At 40.5% G+C, this 24,293-nt stretch overlaps 1 protein-coding gene across 2 annotated transcripts in view; it reads left to right on the top strand.

Annotated features, from left to right (window-relative positions):
- The window catches only part of syt12 (synaptotagmin XII), a 155,997-nt gene that overhangs the window by 124,112 nt on the left and 7,592 nt on the right, over nt 1-24,293 (top strand). For both annotated transcript variants that reach the window (XM_052029361.1, XM_052029362.1), the window contains exons 5-7: nt 3,225-3,617; nt 12,496-12,711; nt 13,283-13,403. In XM_052029361.1, coding sequence (XP_051885321.1) covers nt 3,225-3,617; nt 12,496-12,711; nt 13,283-13,403 — 730 coding nt within the window. The remainder of the gene's footprint in view (nt 1-3,224; nt 3,618-12,495; nt 12,712-13,282; nt 13,404-24,293) is intronic.

The following is a 24,293-nucleotide window of genomic DNA, read 5'->3' as shown; positions in this document are numbered from 1 at the left end:
AAGTATGGAAACACAGAATCATTCAGCCCATTGTCCAGATTCCATCACCAGTTAGTTCACTGCACTACTCTCTTACCAAAGTTTGCAGATATTTTCTGTTCCAAATTTTTTGTCCAATTCCCTTCTGAAAGTTGGTTCTGAATTTTTATGTCGTCCACTTCAGATCATTATCATACTGCTGCACAAAAAAATTATCTTCATTTTCTCCCTGATTCAGTTGACAATGATCTTGAATCTGTATCTCCTGGTAATAGACCCTTTTTGCTCTAAGAAATAATTTCCTTTTATTTATACCATCAAAATCCCTTATGATCTCATACATCTCTATTAAATTTCCCCTTAACCATCTCTGGTATAAGAACAACCTCAGTTTCACTAGTCTCTGCACATAGCTCTACTTCTTCAGCTGTCGAATCATTTTTGTAAATCTCTCCAGGGCATTGAAGTCCTTACTAACTTTCAGACACGTTGGGTATAATATTTTAAAAAGAATGATTTATATGATTATGGAGAAAGAATGTTGTAAATCTGCTTCAAAGTATCAGTTTGATACCTTAATTTACCAAGATTGACTTTGGACAATCTGACCAATCACTCACTTGCCAGTGTTTAGGATTTCACTTGGAGCAGAGGAATCTCTAATCTCTGTTTATCGTGTTATCTTGATCTCTGTATGCTTCCCACATCTGCATTTAATTACATTTAACAAAGTGCATGTTATTGTTGAAAAACTTGGCTCAAACCCTTGGGAGTAAACATCATTGTCAAAGGTTTCCGTATCTGATTGAATCTTGCATGTACCTTAGAGTCAATAGTTTTGCACCAGTATCTTTACAGGAGTTTTCAATGCTATATTGTTGAATACTATATTGCAGCTCTTTCTTCAATACTGTTGTCATTCTACCAAATGCTTAAGAGGATGAATATTCATTACCCTAATTATCTACTCTTCTCTTTGTAGGATAAATTCTATGCCAATATAAATATGCAAAAAATTGTGCTTCAGTAGATATTATGCTGAAAATTGTAAGGAAAAAAATCTCTCGAAGGAGATTGAGGAGAAGATTGCTTAATTAAGCAAATTCCCCAATCTTTCTAGGATGGCAGAGGGTAATCCTCCTTGGTCACAATTACCAAAGCTGACTTCTGAATTGTTCTCCTGTTATTAATGACATGCTTAGGTGATTGGTTAATGTGATAGGGGAAGATTTATCATTGAGTCACACAAACCATGTAGTGAGGCAAGAATGCTCACAGCTTGATTGTGGCTCTGGATTTGGTTCCTTTCTATTGTGTCAGAAATGTAATTTCCTTCAGTCTTTTCCTTCAGTTCTTTCTTATTCTGCAGGAATGTTGTCTTCTAAGCACGACAAATCCAGGGGGATTTTGTCAAGGCCAATCAGTAGCCGTACACTAGGAGCTTCATGTGAACTTCCAGGCATGATTCATTCTCTAGTTTCCCAATGAGGGAGTCGTCAATCTTTATTTAGTTCTGATTGTTCGACCTAGTGTGAGAACTTTTCAGCTTCAGTGTGAAGGATGGCAGAGGAAGGGCAAGAACAGCTTACATTTATATAGCACCTTTCCTCAGGTATCCCAAAGCACTTTAAAGCTCATGAGGACCTTTTGAAGTGTAGACTCTGATACAATGCAGAAAATACCAACCTAACTTGCACACAGCTTCCATAATGACCAAATATTTTTTTTAATGTATATTGACTGAAGGATAATTGTAAGGAAGGAGCTACAGATGACCCTGTATTCTTTGACATCCACCTGCAAGGACAAGCAGGTGCTTGGTTTAACATCTCACATGATAAATGGCACATCTGATAGTGCGGGCCTCCCTCGGGACTATACTGATGTCAACTTGAATTTTCTTCCCAAGTCTCTGGAGTCACAGCCTTCTGTCTCAGAGGTCAGAGAACTGCCAACTGAGCCACAGCTGGCACTCAAGCAGTAAAAATCCATGGATGGTGCTATATATAAGTGAATCACGTGTTGGACTGCTTCACTGCAGCTTTTAGGCATCAATCCATTGGAGAGGTACAGCACGGAAACAGCCCTTCTGCCCACCGAGTCCACCTTAGCCATCAACCACCCATGTACACTGACAATGACTTACATAAATCCCATTTTTTATTCTTCCCACATTCTCATCATCTCTCCCACCCCTCCCCCCACCCAACCCCCAGATTCTACCACTCACCGACACCGGGAGAAAATCAGAGCACTTGTAGGAAACCCACGCTGTCACAGGGAGAATGTGCAAACTCCACATAGAGAGAACCCAAGGTCAGGATTGAACCGAGGTCTCTGGCACTCTGAGGCAGCGACTTGAGGCAGCGACTCTACTAGCTGTGCCACTGTGCCACCAAGGCTAAGAGATTTTTGAGGAAAGATCCCTTTGACCTGATGTATATTCTTCTGAGTCTTGAAGATTGTGCAGTGATTTAAATTTTAAGATGATTAAAGGACTTGATAGTGAGTAAAGACTCCTCTGGTGGAGGAACGCAGAAGAAGTGGGGGTTGGAAGGGATAACTTAACAGCGCTGAGGAAGTCAGAGATAACGTCGCAACATTTCTTCATACAAAGGCTAGTGGGACTACAAGACACCGGGTCATTGCACAATTACTCATTTGCTAACAGTGTGACTGATCTGTGGTTTCATTCACCTGAAGCAGATGCACCTGAACGGTCCACAAAAGTGACACAAAGCGCACTGAGCTATCGGCTAATTTCCTGACACCATTGAGGTGGCACTAACAGTCCGAATTTATTGCAGTGTGACTCCCTTCACAATCAGACAGATCACATTTCAGATAAAAATTCCTATCCCTTTCTGAAATATTTTCTATCATTTTTTCCCTTTAAACACATGCTGCAAAGGATTGTAGCACATACTAAAAGGGCCATAGGGACTGTCTTTTACAAAAGTAGTCTGAAGTAACCAGCATTCAGAACGCAAGGTAATTAATCCATTCGAAATATATTTGATGCAGGGCCTTTATCTACAGTGAACACTACTGCTGCAAAGGCACATTGCTTCAGCAATCAACAAATCACTGTTGTTAGTTATGGCTTTGGGGTGCTGCAATCTGATCTATTACGCCAACTTCAGGCTCTGCAGTCTAATGTGGATAACAATTGCTTGCCTTGAACCACAAATAGAAATATACGCCGGCACTTGTGCTGACTTTTTTATTTCTCCTTCTTTCCTCAGAGAACAGCAGCCTCAAGTTATAAAAAGCCAACAGAGAAAAGTTTTCCCAGCCACCATTCAAGCCTCAAGATAGATGAAGCATACGAAACCATCAATGAGCTTGGGACTCTGGAGCTGATGACGAAGGAGGTGGAGTTAACATCTTATGGATCCATGAAGAAATCTGTGTCTACAGACTCACTGAATTCCATATCTTCAATTGGTAACAACTTTGGCCATGACTTCACTGTAGGTCAGATCGAGATGTGCTTGGAGTACGATGTGAACTCAAACACCATGCATGTCACTCTGGTGCAAGGGAAGGATTTGCTGGAGAAAGAAGATGCCAATTTTGAATCTTGCTTTGTGCGCATCAGTTTGTTGCCAGACGAACAGATTGTTGGGATTTCTCGGGTAAGTTCGCTGAATTTCTACTTTTATGTTTGAACGTGCAGAGCCAAGGTGTCAGTGGATGATGGCGAGAGCAATGGAGGCTGAGTTATTACATATATTCATGTCTGACATGGACAGATTTTGGGTCTATAAGGAGTCGAGGGTTATGGGAAACAGGCGGGAAAGTCACTGAATATATTCTCAGACTGCGATTTTCAGCTTTGAGATCTAAAAGGAGTTAAGAGTTATGGGGAACAGGCAGAAAAGTAGAGTTGAGGCCATGATTTTCATGAATGGTGGAGCAGGTTTAAGGGGCCATATGACCTGCTTCATTTTTCTTTCTGATGTTCTTGTGTTCAGATCAGACCATCAGGACTTTGTTGCACCACTCCAGGGCAGGCTATCATTTGTCCCTTGCTAGGTAATGTGTTCTGTGTTACGCAGACCTCAATGGGCTGGGTATTTGGAGAGGCTGACTGAAAAAGGTCAAAGGATTCCAGAAGCAATGCAGGGTGAGGAACGAAATGAAATCACAAAACATGTTGAAGTCAGACAATCACAGAAGGCACAGAAATGGTAATAACTGGATCATAAGACCATAAGACAAAGGAGCAGAAGTTGGCCATTTGGCCCATCGAGTCTGCTCCACCATTCTATCATGAGCTGATCCATTCTCCCATTTAGCCCCACTCTCCCATCTTCTCACCATAACCTTTGATGCCCTGGCTACTCAGATACCTATCGGTCTCTGCCTTAAGTACACCCAGTGACTTTGCCTCCACAGCTGCCCATGGCAACAAATTCCACAGATCCACCACTCTCTGGCTAAAGAAATTTCTCCACGTCTCTGTTCTGAATTGGCACCCTTCAATCCTGAAGTCGTGCCCTCTTGTACTAGACTCCCCTACCATGGGAAACGACTTTGCCACATCTGCTCTGTCCAGGCCTTTTAACATTCAAAATGTTTCTATGAAGTGCCCCCTCATTCTTCTGAACTCCAAGGAGTACAGCCCAAGAGCCGTCAAACGTTCCTCATATGTTAACCCTCTCATTCCTGGAATCATTCTAGTGAATCTTCTCTGAACCCTCTCCAACGTCAGCACATCCTTTCTTAAATAAGGAGCCCAAAATTGCACACAGTACTCCAAGTGAGGTCTTACCTATGCGTTATAGAGCCTCAACATCACATCCCTGCTCTTATATTCTATTCCTCTAGAAATGAATGCCAACATTGCATTCGCCTTCTTCACCACCGAATCAACCTGGAGGTTAACTTTTAGGGTATCCTGCACGAGGACTTCTAAGTCCCTTTGCATCTCTGGATTTTGAATTTTCTCCCCATTTAAATAATAGTCTGCCCATTTATTTCTTCTACCAAAGTGCATGACCATACACTTTCCAACATTGTATTTCATTTGTCACTTCTTTGCCCATTCTCCTAGTCTATCCAAGTCTCTCTGCAGACTCTCCGTTTCCTCAACACTACCTGCCCCTCCACCTTTCTTTGTATCATCGGCAAACTTAGCCACAAAGCCATTTATTCCATAATCCAAATTGTTGATATACAACATAAAAAGAAGCTGCCCCCAACACGGACCTCTGCGGAACACCACTGGTAACCGGCAGCCAACCAGAATGGGATCCCTTTATGCCCACTCTCTGTTTCCTGCCAATCAGCCAATGCTCTATCTATGCTCGTAACTTTCCTGTAATTCCATGGGCTCTTATCTTGTTTAGCAGCCTCATGTGCGGCACCTTGTCAAAGGCCTTCTGAAAATCCAAATACACAACATCCACTGCATCTCCTTTGTCTAGCTTGCTTGTAATTTCCTCAAAAAATTGCAATAGGTTTGTCAGGCAGGATTTTCCTTGCTGAGTTCAGCCTATCTTGTCATGTGCCCCCAGGTACTCCGTAACCTCATCCTTGACAATCGACTCCAATAATATTTCGTAATTGGCCATTATTTTTCTGAATATTCTATTTCTTGATTAGACTGTTTAGTTAATTGCTGTACATGGTCATCAGTCTTATGGACCTTAAGTTAGATAAAAGTTACGTGTGTTTTGAGTTAAGTGCCAGAGATAGAATTTAATCAAATGTAAAGATACAAGAGCCACTATTCTTCACAGAGGGTGGTGAATTTCTGGAATTCTCTACCCTTGAGGGTTGTGGATGCCAAATCATTGGGGGTATTTATGAAGGAAGTAGATGACTTTTTTGAAAGATCAGGGAATTGAGGGCAATGGGGAATTGTCACAGAAGAGGAGATGAGGCCTGGGGCAGATCAGCCATGATCCTATTGAATGGCAGGGCAGGTTTGAGGGCCATTATTTTCTTATATCCTTAAATAAAAGTGTTCATTTTTGTGGATTATTAGATAAAAACTAATTGTGTATTTTTAAAAAATGCATTGCTGGAAGGAAATTAGTTTCACAGGAGGAGGCTGGTGAGTTTCTGAGCACAGTCCTAGTGGTCAGTAGAAATGAGAAATACAAGAGCTGTGAAACAGGCAGCTGGATCATTATTGCCTGGACACATCATTGTACAAAATCAAAATCAATACGTGGAATGAAATCCTGTGGAGTGCATCAAGATGGCGGGTTCCAGAAACGATTCCCGGATATCCTGGTGGAAGCAGTAACCCTGAAATGACAAAAGGAACTATATTTGGGGAGGGTCTCTGGATGGATGAATTAAGCTCGATCAGATAGCTTCTCTGATCCCTAATTAGCAGGGAGAAGAAACAGAGAGACAGAGGTCAGATGTACACAAGCAGAACTGAGAACACAGCAGCCAATATCGAAGGAAGGAGCAAAGAAAGAACTAACTGTAAATCCTAAATGTTTGAATACAGTTTGAGAAACACTTTATGCAAACCCCATGTGGGTTTGAGAAGACGAAAAGTTGTCGGATGCATTGAGAAATAGGACATGGATGATGTAATAAGCCTTTGGATTTAATAATAATTTGGTGATAATTCAATCATCTGAAATATTAACTATTTCTCTGTTCGTTGCCTGACCTAGTAAATACTTCCAACATTTTATTTTTGACTTCTAAAATTCACAGTATGCTGCTTTTGAAGCTATTGTGTTTTTATGGCTCTATTTTAAGTTATAAGTTCTTAGAAACTCTTCCTTCATTATCAGTTAGTAGAGTCTCAGTTTGGGAGATGGTCTGAATCAGATTCAAAATGAATTCAGGTGCCTATCCCTATGGTCTGATGCTGCATAAAAAATTGGAAAAGACCATCATTTTCTTTGCCTCCATCAAAATCCTCCAGCTGACCCCACCCCTAACCTTCATGAAATTTCTGGAAAGAGACAGAAAAGAAATAATGAGGCTAATTTAGGATTATCTCGAACCATTAGTATTAGATTTTAATTAGAACTGAAACAATCAATCTGTGGTGTCGGAATCCAATTCTATGTTGGGGTTTGCGAGCAAAGTGTGAATGTTCGCATACTGAACACTCATCAATGCAAGAAGTAACCATGACAAATGGGGGTTTTATTCATTAGCTAACACCATGATTCAAATTTCAAATTAGTTGCCAGTTGGATATAGCAGGGAATATTTTTTAAATGGGAATGTATTCTTGATGTAAAATAACTCCCATCTAACTTGCAGGCTAAGTGTGATGTCTATTTTCCATTCAGCTGTAGAGAGATGCAATGTGCATAATTTCTCCTAATATGCAGAACTATAAATGCGTTTCACATCAAAATTGCTTTGCCTCAAAGGAATGTTCCTTTTTACTTGCCTGTGAGGACACCTCCATCTCATCAAGCTGACAAGGCCTCTGACTCCAATTCTCACCTGGGAGTAGGCCTCTACCAAAAGCGAAATGTTATGGATGCAGGAAATTCTCAGCAGTTAGTGCAATGTCTGTGGTCAGTGACAGTCCATGGGATGGGTCCTTCCCTTTGTTATTAGTGGGGAAATCATGCTGTGCTTGAAGGAAATCTTTATCCAATGTAATAAAAAGGAAATGGAAACTGCATTTAGGTCATATGCTAGACTGCCGTCTGTTGTGTAATGGGATTTCTTATTTAGAGTGCTGTTTTCCAAATGAGTAATGATTTTGAGTGGCCAGAACCCAATGGACCGGAATAGTCTATTGTGAATTATCAATCGAGGTGGTAACCAAGTGCTTTGCTTTACAGCCCAGACCGTTGTGATGACAGTGCCAATTTATATTGAGTCTACTTCTTCAGAATGGAGAATTCAGGATTCCACTACAAGACAGGGAAGATGAGAACAGAGAATGCTGCAGAACTCAGCGCGTCAAGCAGTAATGTTAACTCTGTTGCTCATCCCACAGGCACTGCCTGACCTGCTGAGAGTTTCCAGCATTTTCTGTTCTTATTTCGGATTTCCAGCATCTACAGTTTTTAGATTTTCATGGAACATGTCAATGTAGGTTGAAAATGAAATCACATACTTTCCCAGCTTCGTATGTAATATCCTCACAGAAAATTGGCAGGAACTCCCGGAAGCTGAGCTTTCCATCAAAGTCCTCATCGACCTCCTTGATCATGTTCTTCAACCCAAGATGTGTCTGCCTACTCACCTGCATGATATTGATGATGTTGTTGTCGTAGTGGCCCTGTTCAATTGCATCACTTTCCTGGGATGAATATGAACGCACGGTACAGCTAGTTGAGCCAATGAAGCTCAACTATCCAAGAGACTGATTTCTATATTGGATTGAGTGATGTATAAAGTGAACCGTGCTCAAAACATTCAAGAAACAGGGTTGATGGGCTGATGCAACTTGCTTCAGAATGAAATAGAATGAATTAACGTATGTCCAGCTGATCTCTTGTGCAATACTGAAACTGGTGGTGCCTGTTATGTAAGTGTGCCTGAGTTGTACTTTCCAAGTTTCAGAATAATTGTTCTGATAATTAATGTTCTTATCTATCCAGTTCAATTCTCTTTTTAACATTTGCCAATAATAGCTACGATTCAACTATTAATGGCCGTCTTACACCACTAGTTAGCATCAGTGTGATCCAGCAATTTCAGCCTGGTGCATCAGAGATTAGGGACAATGCAGTGCACCCTGTCCTCCTCCTGACATGGTAAAAAAAAATTGGCTTACTTTCTAAATAATCTTCTTTCAGAGTGTCATACTTTCCAAAGCCCTACAGATACAAAAGGATTCAATGACTTTTGAATACTTTCAGCCAGTGGTGCAAATTGAGTAGACCTTCAGTACATTACCACTTGGGACTGGAGTAGGTGACAAATATTGTAAGCCACTGGTGCACCTCCTTCAATTATTTCTGCATTCATTTGCAAGTACTTATTGGAATACATTTCACCAGGATCTTACTGCCTTCCAAATATTTCCCAATTCTTTCATAAGAAAAGAGGTAAGCTTCTGTGTTTTTATTAGGACACTGCATCCTAGACTTTCTCCCAATTTGCCCCAGTCTCTGTCAATAGGCAGTAGCAGCATCAGGGAAATGCAACCTTATTCCAGTTGACTTTCAAGGTTTCTTTCATTTATTTTTAGGAAGTAGATGATGTTTGCAAGGCAATGTTTTTTTTTCTCAGAAGGAAACAGATGGTGTCACTAGTCCTTGAGCCCTTGCAGTCCTTGATGTGATAGTACTCCTGTGATGATAGGCAGGGAACTTGAGTTTTATGGCGCAGGAGCAATGCATTTCCAAGACAGAATGGCATGTAACTTGGAGGATAATTTGAGCATGGCAGTGTTCCCACAATCTTGTCCTTCTCGAGAGACAGGGAGGTGTTTGCTGTGGAGAATTGCTGCAAAACATCATGTAGATCGTTCACTATACAACCTCAGGGTACAGAGCAAGTTATTGAATTCAGTATCGGGGTTTTCTGCTGCAACACCAGAAGACCCTGAGGGGATTCATCAGGTCTTTACTCTGGCATATACTGTGAAGTTGAGGGTCTGGCATGGCTCATGAGGAATGTCCAGAGAAAAAATAATAAATTGGGCCGGATTTATTGGCTATGAGTTTGGTCATTTGAATGGAGCCCAAGACAAATTCTTAAGGATACGGAATCCTATCACTGGTATTTAGAGAACCTCATTGTGACCATCGTCTAGACAAAACAAAGTTAGAATTTCCAAGTGAAGTTATGTGAGGAAAGTTATTGCTCAAAGAGAATGCAAGATCTCTGATTTGTGCCATTTTGTAGGCTGATATTGACCACATTGTCACAAATGACATCCTGTGAAACTGGCTACAGTGTGTTCAAAATCATATTTGAGTAACAATGATGTTTTTGAAATTTGACCAGATATATAAATATAATGGGTATCCTGGGAAATTTTGACATGCCCAAGGCACTTTATAAATCCAAACTATTGATGGTGATGTGGTCCTCTTCTGGATCTCTCATATATTTGATAAAATGTAATAAAGACAAAATAATCATGTTAATTAAAAACACAACAATCACCAAACCAAAACAGTGGAGCAAGTGCATCGCAGTTTAAAACATTAAAATCATTCATATTTTTCATCATTAGAAGCTTGTAAAACAATATTTGTGATTCCATAATAACCCACAGAGCAGAGTTTGTATGAAGATCAGGTAAAAGTAGGATGCATTCATTACATTGGTAACTGAATGACATGAAGACAATGGCACAATTCATACTGGACCTCCTGCAGAAAGAGAAAATAGCCCAATGGTGAAGAGGTTGCTTTAATAATAAGATGTCGGTATCAAGGTACATTCTGTGATTATTATAGGTTGTCATGGCTGATTTCAGCTTCATCTTGAATACTGGCACCGGATATAAGGTATCTTTCCAGATGGAGCTTGTCCGCCAATGATATTTTCTCTAGAATCACTGCTCTGCTGAGCTGTTATTGAGTTCACACTGAAGGATGTAGCTGAGGAAACAAAAGCCAAACAGGTGTCAGAATTCCCACGTGAACTACTCAATGTAACGAAATGTGTATCTAATGTGATTCCTTGTGAATCTGGGCTGTTTTGGCAGAGGCTAATGCAATTCACTGTTAAGTTCATTGTCTTCCGAATTATAAACTACTCCACACCATGATTGTTGCCATATTTTATGCATAGTTTATAAGCTGATTTTCAGTAGTTTGTCATTGTTTGTCCAAAGCCCTATCCTCTCAAGAGTATGTAACAACACTATTTTAACAAAGGACAGGGGCATTCCCCTGACCAACATTTACTCCTCTACGAAACAAAACAGATTTTCTAATAAATATGTGATTGCTGTTTGTACCCTCTAGAACTATCAGAAGTTGCATCCTCAATTCTTCTCTTCCTCCAGATCTCCCTTTGAGACAAGAATAGGAACACCGGGCACTCCACATGCTGTGTCCATTGTCAAGCACCAGGCTAAGAGGGTCATTATCTTCATGTGCCTAAGTCGGCTATCTATAGTTAGCTGAGCAGCTTGGACTTAGAACATAAGAACATAAGAAATAGGAGCAGGAGTAGGCCATCTGGCCCATCGAGCCTGCACCTCCATTCAACAAGATCATGGCTGATCTGGCCGTGGACTCAGCTCCACCTACCTCCCATAGCCCATCCCCATAGCCCTTAATTCCCCTACTTTGCAAAAATCTATCTAACTGTGTCTTGAAAATATTTAAGGAGGTAGCCCGTACTGCTTCCCTGGGCAGAGAATTCCACAGATTCACGACTTTCTGGGAAAAGCAGTTTCTCCTCATCTCCGTCCTAAATCTATTCCCTCGAAACTTGAGGCTATGTCCCCAAGTTCTAGTCTCACCTACCAGTAGAAACAACTTTCCTGCCTCTATCTTATCTATCCCTTTCATAATTTAATATGTTTCTATAAGGTCCCCTCTCATTCTTCTGAATTCCAGCGAGTATAGTCCCAGGCAACTCAATCTCTCCTCATAGGCTAACCCCCTCATCTGCGGAATCAACCTGGTGAACCTCCTCTGCACTGCCTCCAAAGCCAGTATATCCTTCCTCAAGTAAGGAGACCAGAACTGCACGCAATACTCCAGGTGCAGTCTCACCAGTACCCTGTACAGTTGCAGCGTAACCTCCCTGCTCTTAAATTCAATCCCTCTAGCAATGAAGGCCAACATTCCATTTCTTCATAGACTGTTGAATGTACTGGTTCACAGCCTGCCATTCTCCTCTGCAACTCAGAGATGTTGTCAGTCACTCTGCCAGGGCTTCTTTGCAGAGGTTGTTAAGACAAGCTCAAGTGCCACAACGGGTGAACTGAACGTGATCTGTATCCTTGCAGCACATATCTCATTAATAATGCATACATTATAATGTTGTCTATGTTTGACGTCTTTATCAGGGAGTTTATTACAAGAAGCAGTTTACAATACATACTCTTAAACTGTTACAGTGTTATTGTACATCATTGTGGCCATAGAGTAGCCTTGTAAACTGATCATATTTGTAATCTATTTTTAAATGCTGAAGGGTGACAATGCTCCAAGCACTGGTCTAAGAGAAGTATAACTATTTATTTCAGTACATATCAAGAGATTTGCAAAGTGACCCCTCACTTTTGAATGAAACGAGCCTTAGTTTGTGGCACTAACTGTGAAGTTCTGTGTCAGTGGCACAGTTAACTGGTTTCTCCTTAGAGGTTGCATCTTAAGTGCATTCTAATCACTTTCAGTTTATGCTCAGAAACACTTGGGTCAAAATCACTATTTTGAGGCTAATTATATTTTGCTGAAATTTATGCTTAGTGCTGAAGGATGGAGATCAGACATGGCAATGCAATGTAGACCAGCATATAATTACTGTGAACACTTACACAATCATATTGGGAGATCTGGCACTGAGTTGAGATGGTCTCTTATTGGGTACTCCATGATCCACAGTGATCATAAAGGAGGAATGATTTGAAACAACCCCATTTCTTTTGTGCAGATTCAGAGGAATGCATTCTCTGTGTTCTTCGATGAGAAATTCTCCATTCCACTGGACCCCTCTGCTCTCGAGGAAAACAGTCTTCGATTTTCTGTATTTGGAATTGATGAAGATGAAAGAAACATCAGCACAGGCTTGGCAGACCTAAAGCTATCAGATTTGGACCTCACCTGCCGAGCCTTCAATGCCTGGCTTTATCTACAGGATGTCAATAAGGTGAGGGAACCACAGAACAAGGGCACCTTGCTTTTTCTGTTGGAGCCTGCAGAGAGGCTTGTTTCAAAATGCAATTCACTTTTTGCAGTGGTGTGTGAAATACCTATAAACAGCCCTTATTTCATTCATTGCTCCTAGCTCACCCTGACAATTTAAAAAACTAATTAGAAAAAGCTGGAAAATGTCCCAGCCAGTAGCCTCTAGTTATGAAGACAAGTAGCAGTATTCAGTAGTGATGAGGCAAAACTGTATTATGCTTAAGCAAATTGCAACATAACTTTATGTTAATGCTTGTAGGGATTGAAGTTTAATTATTTAGTAATGAAGGTGTGTCACTATGTCATAGTTACAGCTGCTGAGGTATAATAATCACCAAAGTAAGTGCTACAGGAATGTAACAGTGGATTGAGCTCTATTACTGAATTAACTAGTTTGCCTTCTGACAAATATGATGGTTTGGATAAACGTGATTGTCAATCTTAATGGTTCGGCCTGTGCATGATACCAGTGTTCATTTTGATGGTTTGTTGAGCCACTGCATGGAGAGCTGACTAAACCTTTGTCTGTGCAGGCAACAGATACAGTTGGAGAGATCCTGCTTTCACTCAGTTACCTGCCCACAGCAGAACGGCTGACAGTGGTAGTAGTCAAAGCCAAAAACCTCATCTGGAACAATGGAAAGACCACCTCTGGTAAGATGAAGCAAGCCATGGAAATGACCTTGAGATTTACCAAACGATTACATGAAGATTAGCAGTGAAGAAAGGTGCTCTAAATGTCCGTTAGAATTTGCTGGAGCATCACAAATCAATAGGAGTTCTTGGTAGATGAGGAAAACCTGGTGACATTATTTACTTGAATATCTAATGGAGTTGACAAAATATACCACATATAAAAACTCCCTTTTACATAAAGCTGGAAGTATACAAGGTATCAAGAGGCAAGGATTTAGAAGCCCCTTGTTAGCCAGATTGAAGACGAGCCTACTTGTTGATTACATCTAATTAAAAAATGTCATATAGCATGGTTCTCATTTTATAAATTCTGCAGATTGCACTGGTTGATGAGAATAAAGAGGCTGTGGTTAGTTCATTGGGCAGGCTATTGGCAGCAGAGGGATTTAATGTAGATAATATTTCTGCACTTCTAGCCTTAGATAACAGCCAATTATACAACAGAGGACATAATGAAAGATATGGTTTGTGGGTAGATTCATTGCAGAAACACAATCCTGCCCACATTGAGGAAATATGGGCATTTCAAGAAGGATGCTGGGCCAAAAATGCATAAGATGAGTGCTTAAATTTAATTCAATAGTAAAAGCATTTTATAAATTGGGTTTTAAGGAGCTCACATCAAGATATCTAGAGGCTCCCGAGAATGTACATTTTCCGTTCTTCCAGGCCATTTGTTGCTTTGTGTGTCTGTTCATGTACTTTTCAACATGGAATTGCTGAGTACATATGGTTACCTTCAGTTTCCCACTGCAAACCAGACAAGAGCTCTAATTTCATTCAACAGAAGCTGCCTGAACCGCCCTCAATGAAAATCAAATGATCTGTTAATGCTCGATATTGTGGGTATAAATCTGAAAACAGAAACTTTCTGTTATGTTCTGCTAGTTTCTATCAACCAGGCTGCTGTTTGATAATGCTGAAGACAAAATCCCACAGGTTCAAGCGAGCAATGAAGTGCCAATGAAGTGAAATGGCATAACCTCTTGGATGTAATTACTGCTGTGCATGGTGAATTTTACTTCAAGTCATTGAAGTAAGTTCAAGTTTATTGTCATGGGCAAACATACGCAGGGTATAAATGCCATGATAATTAAGTTATTGCAGCAGAGTACACTATAAACACATGTTAACATGAACTTACATAACTTATACATAACTTACATGCACGTTATACATGTGTCTAACTTACTGGTGTTGTTATTTACAGTTAGTAGCGTAGGTAATCCTGACGTTATTTATTGGGTGATATATGACTTATGTCTGCACTGGATGTAGTGTGATTCTCTATGAGGTGTTATTTTACGTATGGACTTGCTGCTGTCTATGTATCTATGTTTGTATTCTTACAGTGATCCTGATTGGATAGGCAATTCACGTAATGTGCCTACTTTACAACAATGTAACAAGGTCACAGATAGTCGGTCTGCAGTTCCAGGTGAAAGTCTCAACATGAAAATGTTCTGCCCCATAAACAGACAGTGCCTCCTTTGGGTATATTTCTGCACCTTAATGCCTTTGTGATGACATTACAAATTGGCATCAAGGACAAGAATTTTTCACCAGGCCTGTTGAAGGACAGTGATGATTCCCAATTGGGAATGATGTTCACAGTGTCAATTCCCAACCAGGTTCTAGCTAAGTCTGTGACACAAAACTGATTTTTCATGGTGCTTTCCTGCCGCTACTTGCCTGGAATCTTTTGTTTCTGAGGACTGCAGAGGAACCAATGAGAATTCAGAGCACTGCATGGCAAGGGGCAGTAGCACTGACACCAGTGAATTATTGCACACAAGCTTACCGGTGTCACCCTTGCAACATGGCTGTCCCCATTGGGTACATCAGGAGCATCAGCACATTTACCCAAACTGAAGAACCATTCAGCTTGTATATTGAATGAGTGGACGTATTCTCTAAAACAGAGAGTACTGTGGATACTGAAAGAAAAGGCAACATAGTGACAGCCCAAAACTAAGTGATATGTGAGTGTAAAATCTATTCTCCTTACATAGGCTGGGCCAGATTGGCGTGCTGACAAATCTCAGATTTGTTTAAGGATGTGCAGAAACTAGAAGATCATTTTAACCTGAAGATGTTAGAATGGCTGCAAGCTTTAATTTGGTACTTTACAGTGTGAGGCAATTAGTGAGCACATTGTTTCATTAAAGAATTCATCCTTGCATTGCAAGTTCGGTATCTCTTTAGATTATGACTGAGGCAGAAGGTTTCTGTGTGAAATAATAGGCAAATGAATTTAGTTGAAAATTTTGAGCACACAAAGCTAACATTCAAATGCTGTGTCACTGGAAATGGCATCCAAGAGGGTTAGAGAACTTTGTCCACCATAAGTCACTGGTACAGCTGCTGTCTTCCGTCAGAGAACTGTAACAAAATCCAAACCCATGAAACCGAGTCTGAAATATACTGATGTGAGCAGTTCAGTCAGTTCTTACTGTTGCAATGGCCATTGTTTACCACAGTCTAAGAACAGCCACATGTTACATTTTCCAAAAGAAAGGTCACACCTTGACAGATCCTGCAGATCTTCGGTTAAGACAAAATAATGGAAAGGAGGACTTCATAATTTGGTTGATAATGAGGAACTGCAGTTGTATAGTATCTATGGTGCAGGTAGTAGCAGCATCAAACAGACATTGAATAAGATTTTGCTTAACAACCAATGCAATGACATGCAAGTTGATGCTACTGTAGAATGTGACTCAAGATATTTACTCGAGCAAGTTCAGTCCGATACCATTGATGTAAAACTGTGTCAAACTGAAGAAACTACTATGGTAAGGTTCAACAGGCATCAGAGCAAATTGCATGCACTGTGCAACACAACCAACAGTGAGTACGGCTGTCCATCACTGGGTATAAAAACATGCCAACTTTTATGGGGAGAGGACTGGCTGAGACAACTCATCAGATTGGAAGCATGTTTTCAGTATTGACTTGTGACAATTCTACCACTGAAGCATTGGAAAGGTCTGAAGCTAGGTTGAAAGAAGCTATTGGGGCATAACTGGATACAAAGCTTATTTGTATTAGACCAAATACATGGCTACAGTCCTATAAGCTCCTGTCATTCTTGTATACTCCACAGAGTCAAATAGGAAGAAACTATAGAGGCTGGAACAAAATGGAATGCTTGTGTGAAATGACCAGAATGAGTAGACCATGCTAATAGTGGTTGTGCCTAAGACAGAGAGAAAAAAAAAACGTGGCTCTGTGGAGACCACAAAATCACATTAAATCAAGCTGCAATTGATGAAAAATATCTATTATCCACTTCACAAGTTTTGTACATGGACTAGTCACAAATTTCTCCTTCTTCAACGTCAACAAAGATCGTCAGCAACACCTGATGAGCACAGAGGGTTCTACTCACACACAGGTATAGAGTCAAGTCTTTGTCCCAAGATTTTCCAGGCCATGTTGCTTGTGTAACCACGGTGATCTGTCAGTTGCCATGAGATTTTAGAGCAAGTACTGTAGATCACCTGAGCAGTGTGAAGCTGAGGTGAATCCTCTCTGACTTATTGGAGTGCCTGGCTCAAAACCGCTCAAGCTGTCATAAAGCACCCAGCAGTGCTAAGCTCTTCCAACCAAGCATAAATGGTGGAAGGAGCTTGTAATTTTCTGTCCATCCACCTGTCTAGTGGAATTGCAAGCTCCTTCCACTTTGTGGCAGAGTCTTGGATCTCGTGTTAGACACATGGAGTCAAAGAGACATGCAGCATGGAAACAGGCCCTTCGGCCCACTGAGTCCAAGTCGACCATCAACCACCGCAGAGTGCCAACAACTTGGATGGAATCAAGTCATATTCAATGCCAAGGAATAACCAAAGGAAGGAATCCTGAAAATAATAGCAGAGCAAAGTTTTTTTTGTTGGTGCAGCATTACGAGCAATTCCTTCCAGATCTTGTGCAGTGCTCACACCACAGCATGGCTTGTTGAAAAAGCATTTAAGGTGTAAGTGATGAAAGCAAGAAAAGATGAGCACGTGAAGCTTTAGTGTTGTTACTTTAAGCTGTTTTAGTACATTTGCATTTCAGGAATAGTGTGTATAGGTACTCTTTAAGACAGTGTATAATCCAGTATCTTGAGCGTGCTAATAAGGAGAGCAGCCATTAGTTGTACATCATGTAGCAGTAAGTTTGATTAATCAATCACACATATCAAGACTTTACCAGTGGCTATTTATACACTGACAGTGAGGATGACAAAGTAGAAGAGCTGTTGCTTTGAACACTTTGTGTGTGTGAAAATCATCTAAAGAATACTTTGATTTTTTAATTCAATGTGTATGATTTCCTGCACAATGTGTCTGTAACTGAATCACACTGCCAGTTAACCCTGTAGCTGCCTGAGAGGCAGCAAATTCCAACACCTAATCTAATTAATCAGCATCTCTGCAAGCCAACCAGTGCCAAAGATACAGTAAAACTCTGATCGTCCAGCATCCTTAAGACTTTAGTGGCAGATTTTCCAGACGATTGGATGTTAGTATAAATACACCAACACACTTTTAATTCACTTTTTTTTGGATGGAAAATAATATATTTTCCAGTGAACCAGCTGAGTTTAAAGGGAGTGCAGGAACCAGGGCCCTGGTGTGTTTAAAGGAAGTGTGGGAACAGGTCCCCGATGAGTTTAAAGGGAATGCGGAAATTAGGGTCTGGAGTATTTGAAAGAAACATGGGAAAGGAGCCCCAGTAAGATTGATGAAAATGTGGGAATGGGGCCCTGGAAGTTTAAAGGGACCCCGGGAAACAGATCCAGACTTGCCAGATGCCGAACTGTCAGAATTTCCACACATTAGAATGGCAGATTATCAGAGTTTTACTACATACATTGAAATGGACACTACTGCTCTATACAGCAACGCTGCATTCACATACTGATCAGATGAGGACAGCCAGCTTACACTGCATGTTCAGCCAACTTGGGTGTGTCCTGCTGAGAAGAGCTGGTTTGCAAACTTGAAAGGGAAATGACAGAATTAGAATCATGGATGATGTTACACGTGGCAACAAAAACATCTGGGATATTTATGACATATCATCTCCTATAGCTGCGAACTAGATCAAAAGCTGCATTGACTGGATATCCTACTCAGCAACAGAATGTGTTACGTGAGACAACCAGGTTCTACAAAACAAGGCACAAAGTGAACAAAACAATTGAAACTACACCAATGCGACAATGTGAACTTTCAGCAAGAGCTGAAAAAGCAGATTAATGATGGACACACATCAAGACGGATTTTGACAGAAAGCCCTTGTAAAAGAGATCAAATTGCTTGGGTTAACAAGATCATTGTTACTGAGTTGTTGAAGTAAAAAAAAAACCACAAGGTAACAATGTGAATGAGATTAGAAGAAAAAAATAAGCATCAGGGTGGAGCATTTCACTTGAAGCTATCCACGGGCAACAATTGCCGGCATCATCAACACAAGCACAGCTGAATGCAGTGCCGTGACTGTGGTTAAAAAAAAATTTAAAAACTGCAGATGCTGGAAATCTATAATGAAAACATAAAACGCTCGAAATACTCAGCAGGTCAGATCGCATCTGTGGGAAGAGAAACAAGAATGAACGCTTCAGATCGGAGATTCCTTCTTCTTCGACCTGAAATGTTGACACTGTTTCTCTTCCCAGCTAGACCTGCCGAGTATTTCCAGCATTTTCTGTTTTTATTACTGTGACTGTGGGAGCAAATATCCTCGCAAAACTGAGTGCCCTGCTAAGGGGAAGCTGCGCAAGAAGCACGCAAAGCATAACCATTTTGTGAGAGTTTGTCCCTGCATCAAACCAATATAGAAAGTCCATGTAGAAATCAGCAATAATTCTGGTGATCTGAAAGATGCATTTGTTAATCACAGGACTTGTCACAGTGCTCAGCATGGGTAGAAGTGAACATTTGCAACTCATGAATCAGTGCTCTGGTTGATACAGGCTCATCTCTCAACATGATGAGTGCACAATCTTCACTGTCATCCCACTGCAATTCAGTGAGGAAGTGCCAGGATATTTCCTCTCATTAATCTTACACCCTTGACAGCGCTGGGAACATTTGCAGCACAAATCCAAAAGTGTCAGCATGACATTTGATATAATCTTGTGTGACTGTGATAATCTTCTGAGTTTCAATGCAGCAGCTGATCTTGACATGGCAGGGATCACGTATGCAGTGGCTACAAACAGCTGCAGTGGTGCTGAAGTATAGGTTACAGGACAGCATACCTATTATGTGAACACAGTATTCACAATGATGACACATGTCAACTCGAAGCTGCCTCAAAGTAAGGTGATGTTCATCCCTGTCTACAACAGGAGCCCAATCACAAAAAAAATGGAAAGTGGTCATCGAAAATGCATCCTTCCATGATGAAAATCAAATCAAAACTTCCACATGCTGCAAATCTGATACAAAAGCAGCAAATACTGGCAGAAAGAGAAGTCGAGTTAATGTTTCAGCTTCCGAGACCCTTGATCAGAACTCTTCTTCTTCCACAACTTACTTTTCAGCAATATTTCACGAGAGGATCAAGATCTACATGTGTGTGATAGAGCCAAGAAAAACACCATGAAACCAAATCCAAAGAAGCACATGAAATTCAGATCTACTCCGTACAAAAGCTTGAGAATGCAATTTTGTTAAATGTAATAATGACATAAGCAGGCAACCATTTCGTACGATACATGGCTATTTGAAGCCATTTCTACTAAAGGTTCCATGTTAACGGCCTCATGTAATTTACAAGGCATCACACAAAACCTGATGTTCTTCAAAGCACTCTAAACACCAAGAATCATTGGTGAATCTGAAATGGATAATCTCAAGACTGGAAGTACAACCTGATCAGACTCAGCCGATGCATCAGTCAATGCAACCCATCCGGAAATCATATGAGCAGAATCCTCCTGCATACATGTGAGACTTTGTGATGAAGTGATACTGTATAAAAACTGAGAGGATTAGAATGGGTATTTTAATTAACATGGGGAGGGACATGGCAATGTTATGGGTGTGGTAATAAAGAAAACAACCATTTCTTCCACATTGCACAGCAGTGAATTTTCAGAACCAGGAGGCATTTGGTTGAAATTGGTGACAACATCTGAAATGTTCATGTGGATCAAATGATCTCTGCTACAAATGAACCAAGGCTGAATGTTGAACCGCTCAATCCTGAAGTTGTGTCTGAGTTGGAACTTCAGAAAGTGAAGGACTAAATCCAGGCAAGTCTGACAAAGAAAGAGAACCTTCCTTGAGTTCAAATCCAAGAACAAAATAGTCCAAAAGTTGATTTGATGCCAAAATCTGAAAGATCGAGAAGACCCCAAAATCCAGTCACGAGACTAGATTTATAATTGTTGTTCATTTCAATGTGTATATTGATAAGCATAGACATAGATATCTTCCTCTTTGTTCTGAAAACTAAAGGGGAGCAGTGTGGTATATAGTTAAGCATGGACATGCTGATCTCTACATAACCACGTGTCTTCATACCTTGATCCTGTTATGCCTGTTATGTGTTATGCCTGTCTTGTAACAGTGTCTTGACATTGAAAAGCAGAAAACTGAAGGCTTAAAGGTTTCAAAGTTCAAACTGAAGGCTCATAGTTTCAAAGTTCTGCCCTACAAGTAATCCTATTGTCTTTGTGATGACACTACACTGTTGGTATTCATTGGGTGTCATTCTGCTGAAATTCAGTGGGTGTGGTGTTGACTCTATCGGCATTCACTGGGTGTAATGTTGATCCTGTCAATATTCACTATGTTATTTGTGACTTTGTAGAAATTTGGTGAGTGTTGGCATCCAATGGGTGCAATTTGATTCCTGTCAGCATTCACTGAGTACTTTGTGATTCTGTTGAAAATCAGTACGATCTAATTCATGTTTGTATTCACTGGACATAATGTTCTTCCTGTTAGAATTTACTGGGGGTTAATGTGATTTCATTTGGTATTTCCTGATGTAAAAGGATTCTCTTAATATTTACTGGATGTTATAACATTCTGTTGACATTCAGAGTTTGAAATTAGATTTCTGTTGACATACACTCAGTACTTTATGATTTTCTTGCAATTTAGTGGAAGTAATACTATTCCTGTCGGTATTCAGTGTGATCCCTGTTTGTACCCAGAGTATAACGTCATTCTGCTGGTATTCATATGGTGAAATGCGATTCTGCGGGAATTCAGAGGATGTAATATGAATCTGTTAGTATTCACGGGATGTGATCATATTCCATTGGTAATCACTGGAGCTACTTTAATTCATCTTGTTGTTACAGCAGTTGTTTTGTGATTCTGTTGGAATTCAATAGCTGCACTTTACTTTCTATTTGTATTCTCTGAGTACATTGTGATTCTGTTAGTATTCACTGCAAGTAAGGCGAATCTGTCAGTGTTCACTGGGTACAATTTGATTCTGTTGGTATTCATTGTGAGTAAGGGGATCATGTTGGTATTCATTGGTTGCCATGTAACTCATTTGGTGTTTTCTCAGTAAGATGTGATGAAGTTGACAATTACTAGTGTATCATGGTTCCACTGGTATTCAAAGAGTGCATAGTGAATCTGTTGGCTGTTGCTGGTTCCCTGTGACTTTTTTCACATTGACCGTGTGTATTGGGAATCTGTCTTTACTCACTGGGAGTATTGGGAATCTGTTGGGAGTCACTGGGTGCAAGATATTTAGCTTGGTTTCCACTGAGTGTAGTATGATTCTATTACTATTCACCATGGGATGAGGTTCTGATGGTATTTGCCAGATGAAATGGCATTCTATTGGAATTGACTTGATGCGATGTGATTCTGTTGCCCTTCGCAGAGCGCGATCGTATCCCGTTCACTTTCATCAGGTGTAATGTAATTCCCTGTTGGCATTTCAGTGGGTATTTGTGATTCTGTTAGAATTCAATAGGTGCAGTGTGATTCTGTTTCTATCCACTGGGTGCAATAATTCTGCCGGCATTCTCCAGGTGTGTTATGACCCCATTATGAATTCAGTGGGTTTAACTTTGACTCTGTCAGTGTTCACTGTGTATTTTATTATTCTGTCGTAACTCGCTGGGTATCATGATATTTTGCTTCGATTCAATGTTTGCCATTTATTTTCCATTGCCATCTACTCAGTGTTTTGGTGATTCTGTTCGAACTTAGTGGGTGAAATGCTGTTCCGGTTGGTATTCAATAATGCAATGTACTGTATCTATTGTGCATTATGTGATTCATGTTGGAGGTGCTTATCCTTATTTATATTCACTGTATAACATGGTCTGTTTGCTGTTATTCTATTGGTGCTTACTGGATATTCACTGTGAAAACTGAGATTCCTGTTGGTACCTGCTGGATTATAGGTTGATCCTGTCAGTGCTTTGTGAACTTGTAACTCACTGGGTATAATGATATCCTCCTGCCATTTATACTTTGTGATTTGACTTCTGTCGATGTTCACTGATGTTTCACCATTCTGTGGATTTCACTGCAGGTAAGCGAACCATCTCTCAATGATCTTTGGGTGTGTGTAGTTCCTTTTGATATTCACTGGGTGCATTGTAATTCTGTTGCTATTCCCAGGATATAATCATAGACTGGCCAACAACAAATGTAATTTCATTCTTGTTTGCATTTCAGTGGGTGTCCTGTGGTCCTGTTGGACTAAAGTGGGAGTAATTTAATTCCTGTTCATTTTCAGTGGATGCTTTATGGTTCTGTTGATGCTCCCTGGATGTAATGTTAATCATGTCGGTATTCCTTATCTAATATGATAATACAGAAATGTAAAGCAAACAGTGAGCCTGATGAATCAAAGTTAAACTAAGTTCAAAAAGGAATCACAGTACTCCAGGAGAATCCTTGCACGGAGTGGGTAGAAACAGAACCGCATTATACCTATTGAATGCCAACATGACTATATCACACCTAGCAAAAACAAAGAGGAATTAGATCACTACATTGACTTCCAACAAAATACCGACTAAAATGTTCTGTCCGCCTGGTAATCCTTTCCCCCGACAATAGCTGTTTTGGGGCTCTGATGTCAACCATGTGAGTTACTTGGCTTGGCCAGTATAGCCAACTGAATGTAACTAGGCCCTCTGCGCTGTGGATGTTGGCCTGGGGCAGGACACTAGCATGGTTTTCTTGACCTTCCAGTGAATTGGAGGATTTTGCTGGTGATATCTTTCCAATGTGTTGAGAGGTAATCCAGGTCTCAGAAGCATATGAGGGCAGGGATCAGTGATGTCCAGTAAACCATGAGTTTTGTGCCAGGACTGAGGTCTTGATCTTCAAATACTGTTTTCCCCAGTTGACCAAAGGTGGTCCTTATACATTGAAGGCAATGGTGAATCTCATTGTTGAAGCCTGCCTCCACCAAGAAGTGGTTCCTGAGATGTGGGAAGTGGTTCACATTTCCCAGGTTCTTACCATGAATATTTATTGTCAGAATGTAGTGTGGTGTAGCAGAGGTAGGTTGGGAGTGAATGTTGAGTGTAAGGCCCAACAAGCTGATGATGGCTTGGAGCTTGGCCTCCAACCATAGCAAACATAAGCATTGCCTGCATACTTCAGCTTGAGTACTCAGGTATTGCTGACCTTGGTTCTGGGGTGTAGTTGTTATAGATTTAACAGTTTCCCATTAGTTCTGAAGATTAGCTCCTCTACCATAGGAGATTTGTTGGGGATAAGGTGCCACACTGCAATAAGGGAGATTAAGAGAACTATTGGAGCAATGACACAGCTTTGTTTGACACCAGCCTTCACTAAGAATGGCTCTGTTAGTATTCACTGTGCAAAACACAGTTTGATCTCATAAGTATTCTCTGTG

This window comes from Pristis pectinata, chromosome 14, assembly GCF_009764475.1.
Source record: "Pristis pectinata isolate sPriPec2 chromosome 14, sPriPec2.1.pri, whole genome shotgun sequence".
Taxonomy (NCBI): domain Eukaryota; kingdom Metazoa; phylum Chordata; class Chondrichthyes; order Rhinopristiformes; family Pristidae; genus Pristis; species Pristis pectinata.
Note: the sequence above shows the minus strand (reverse complement) of the source record. Positions and strands in the feature narration are given on the sequence as shown.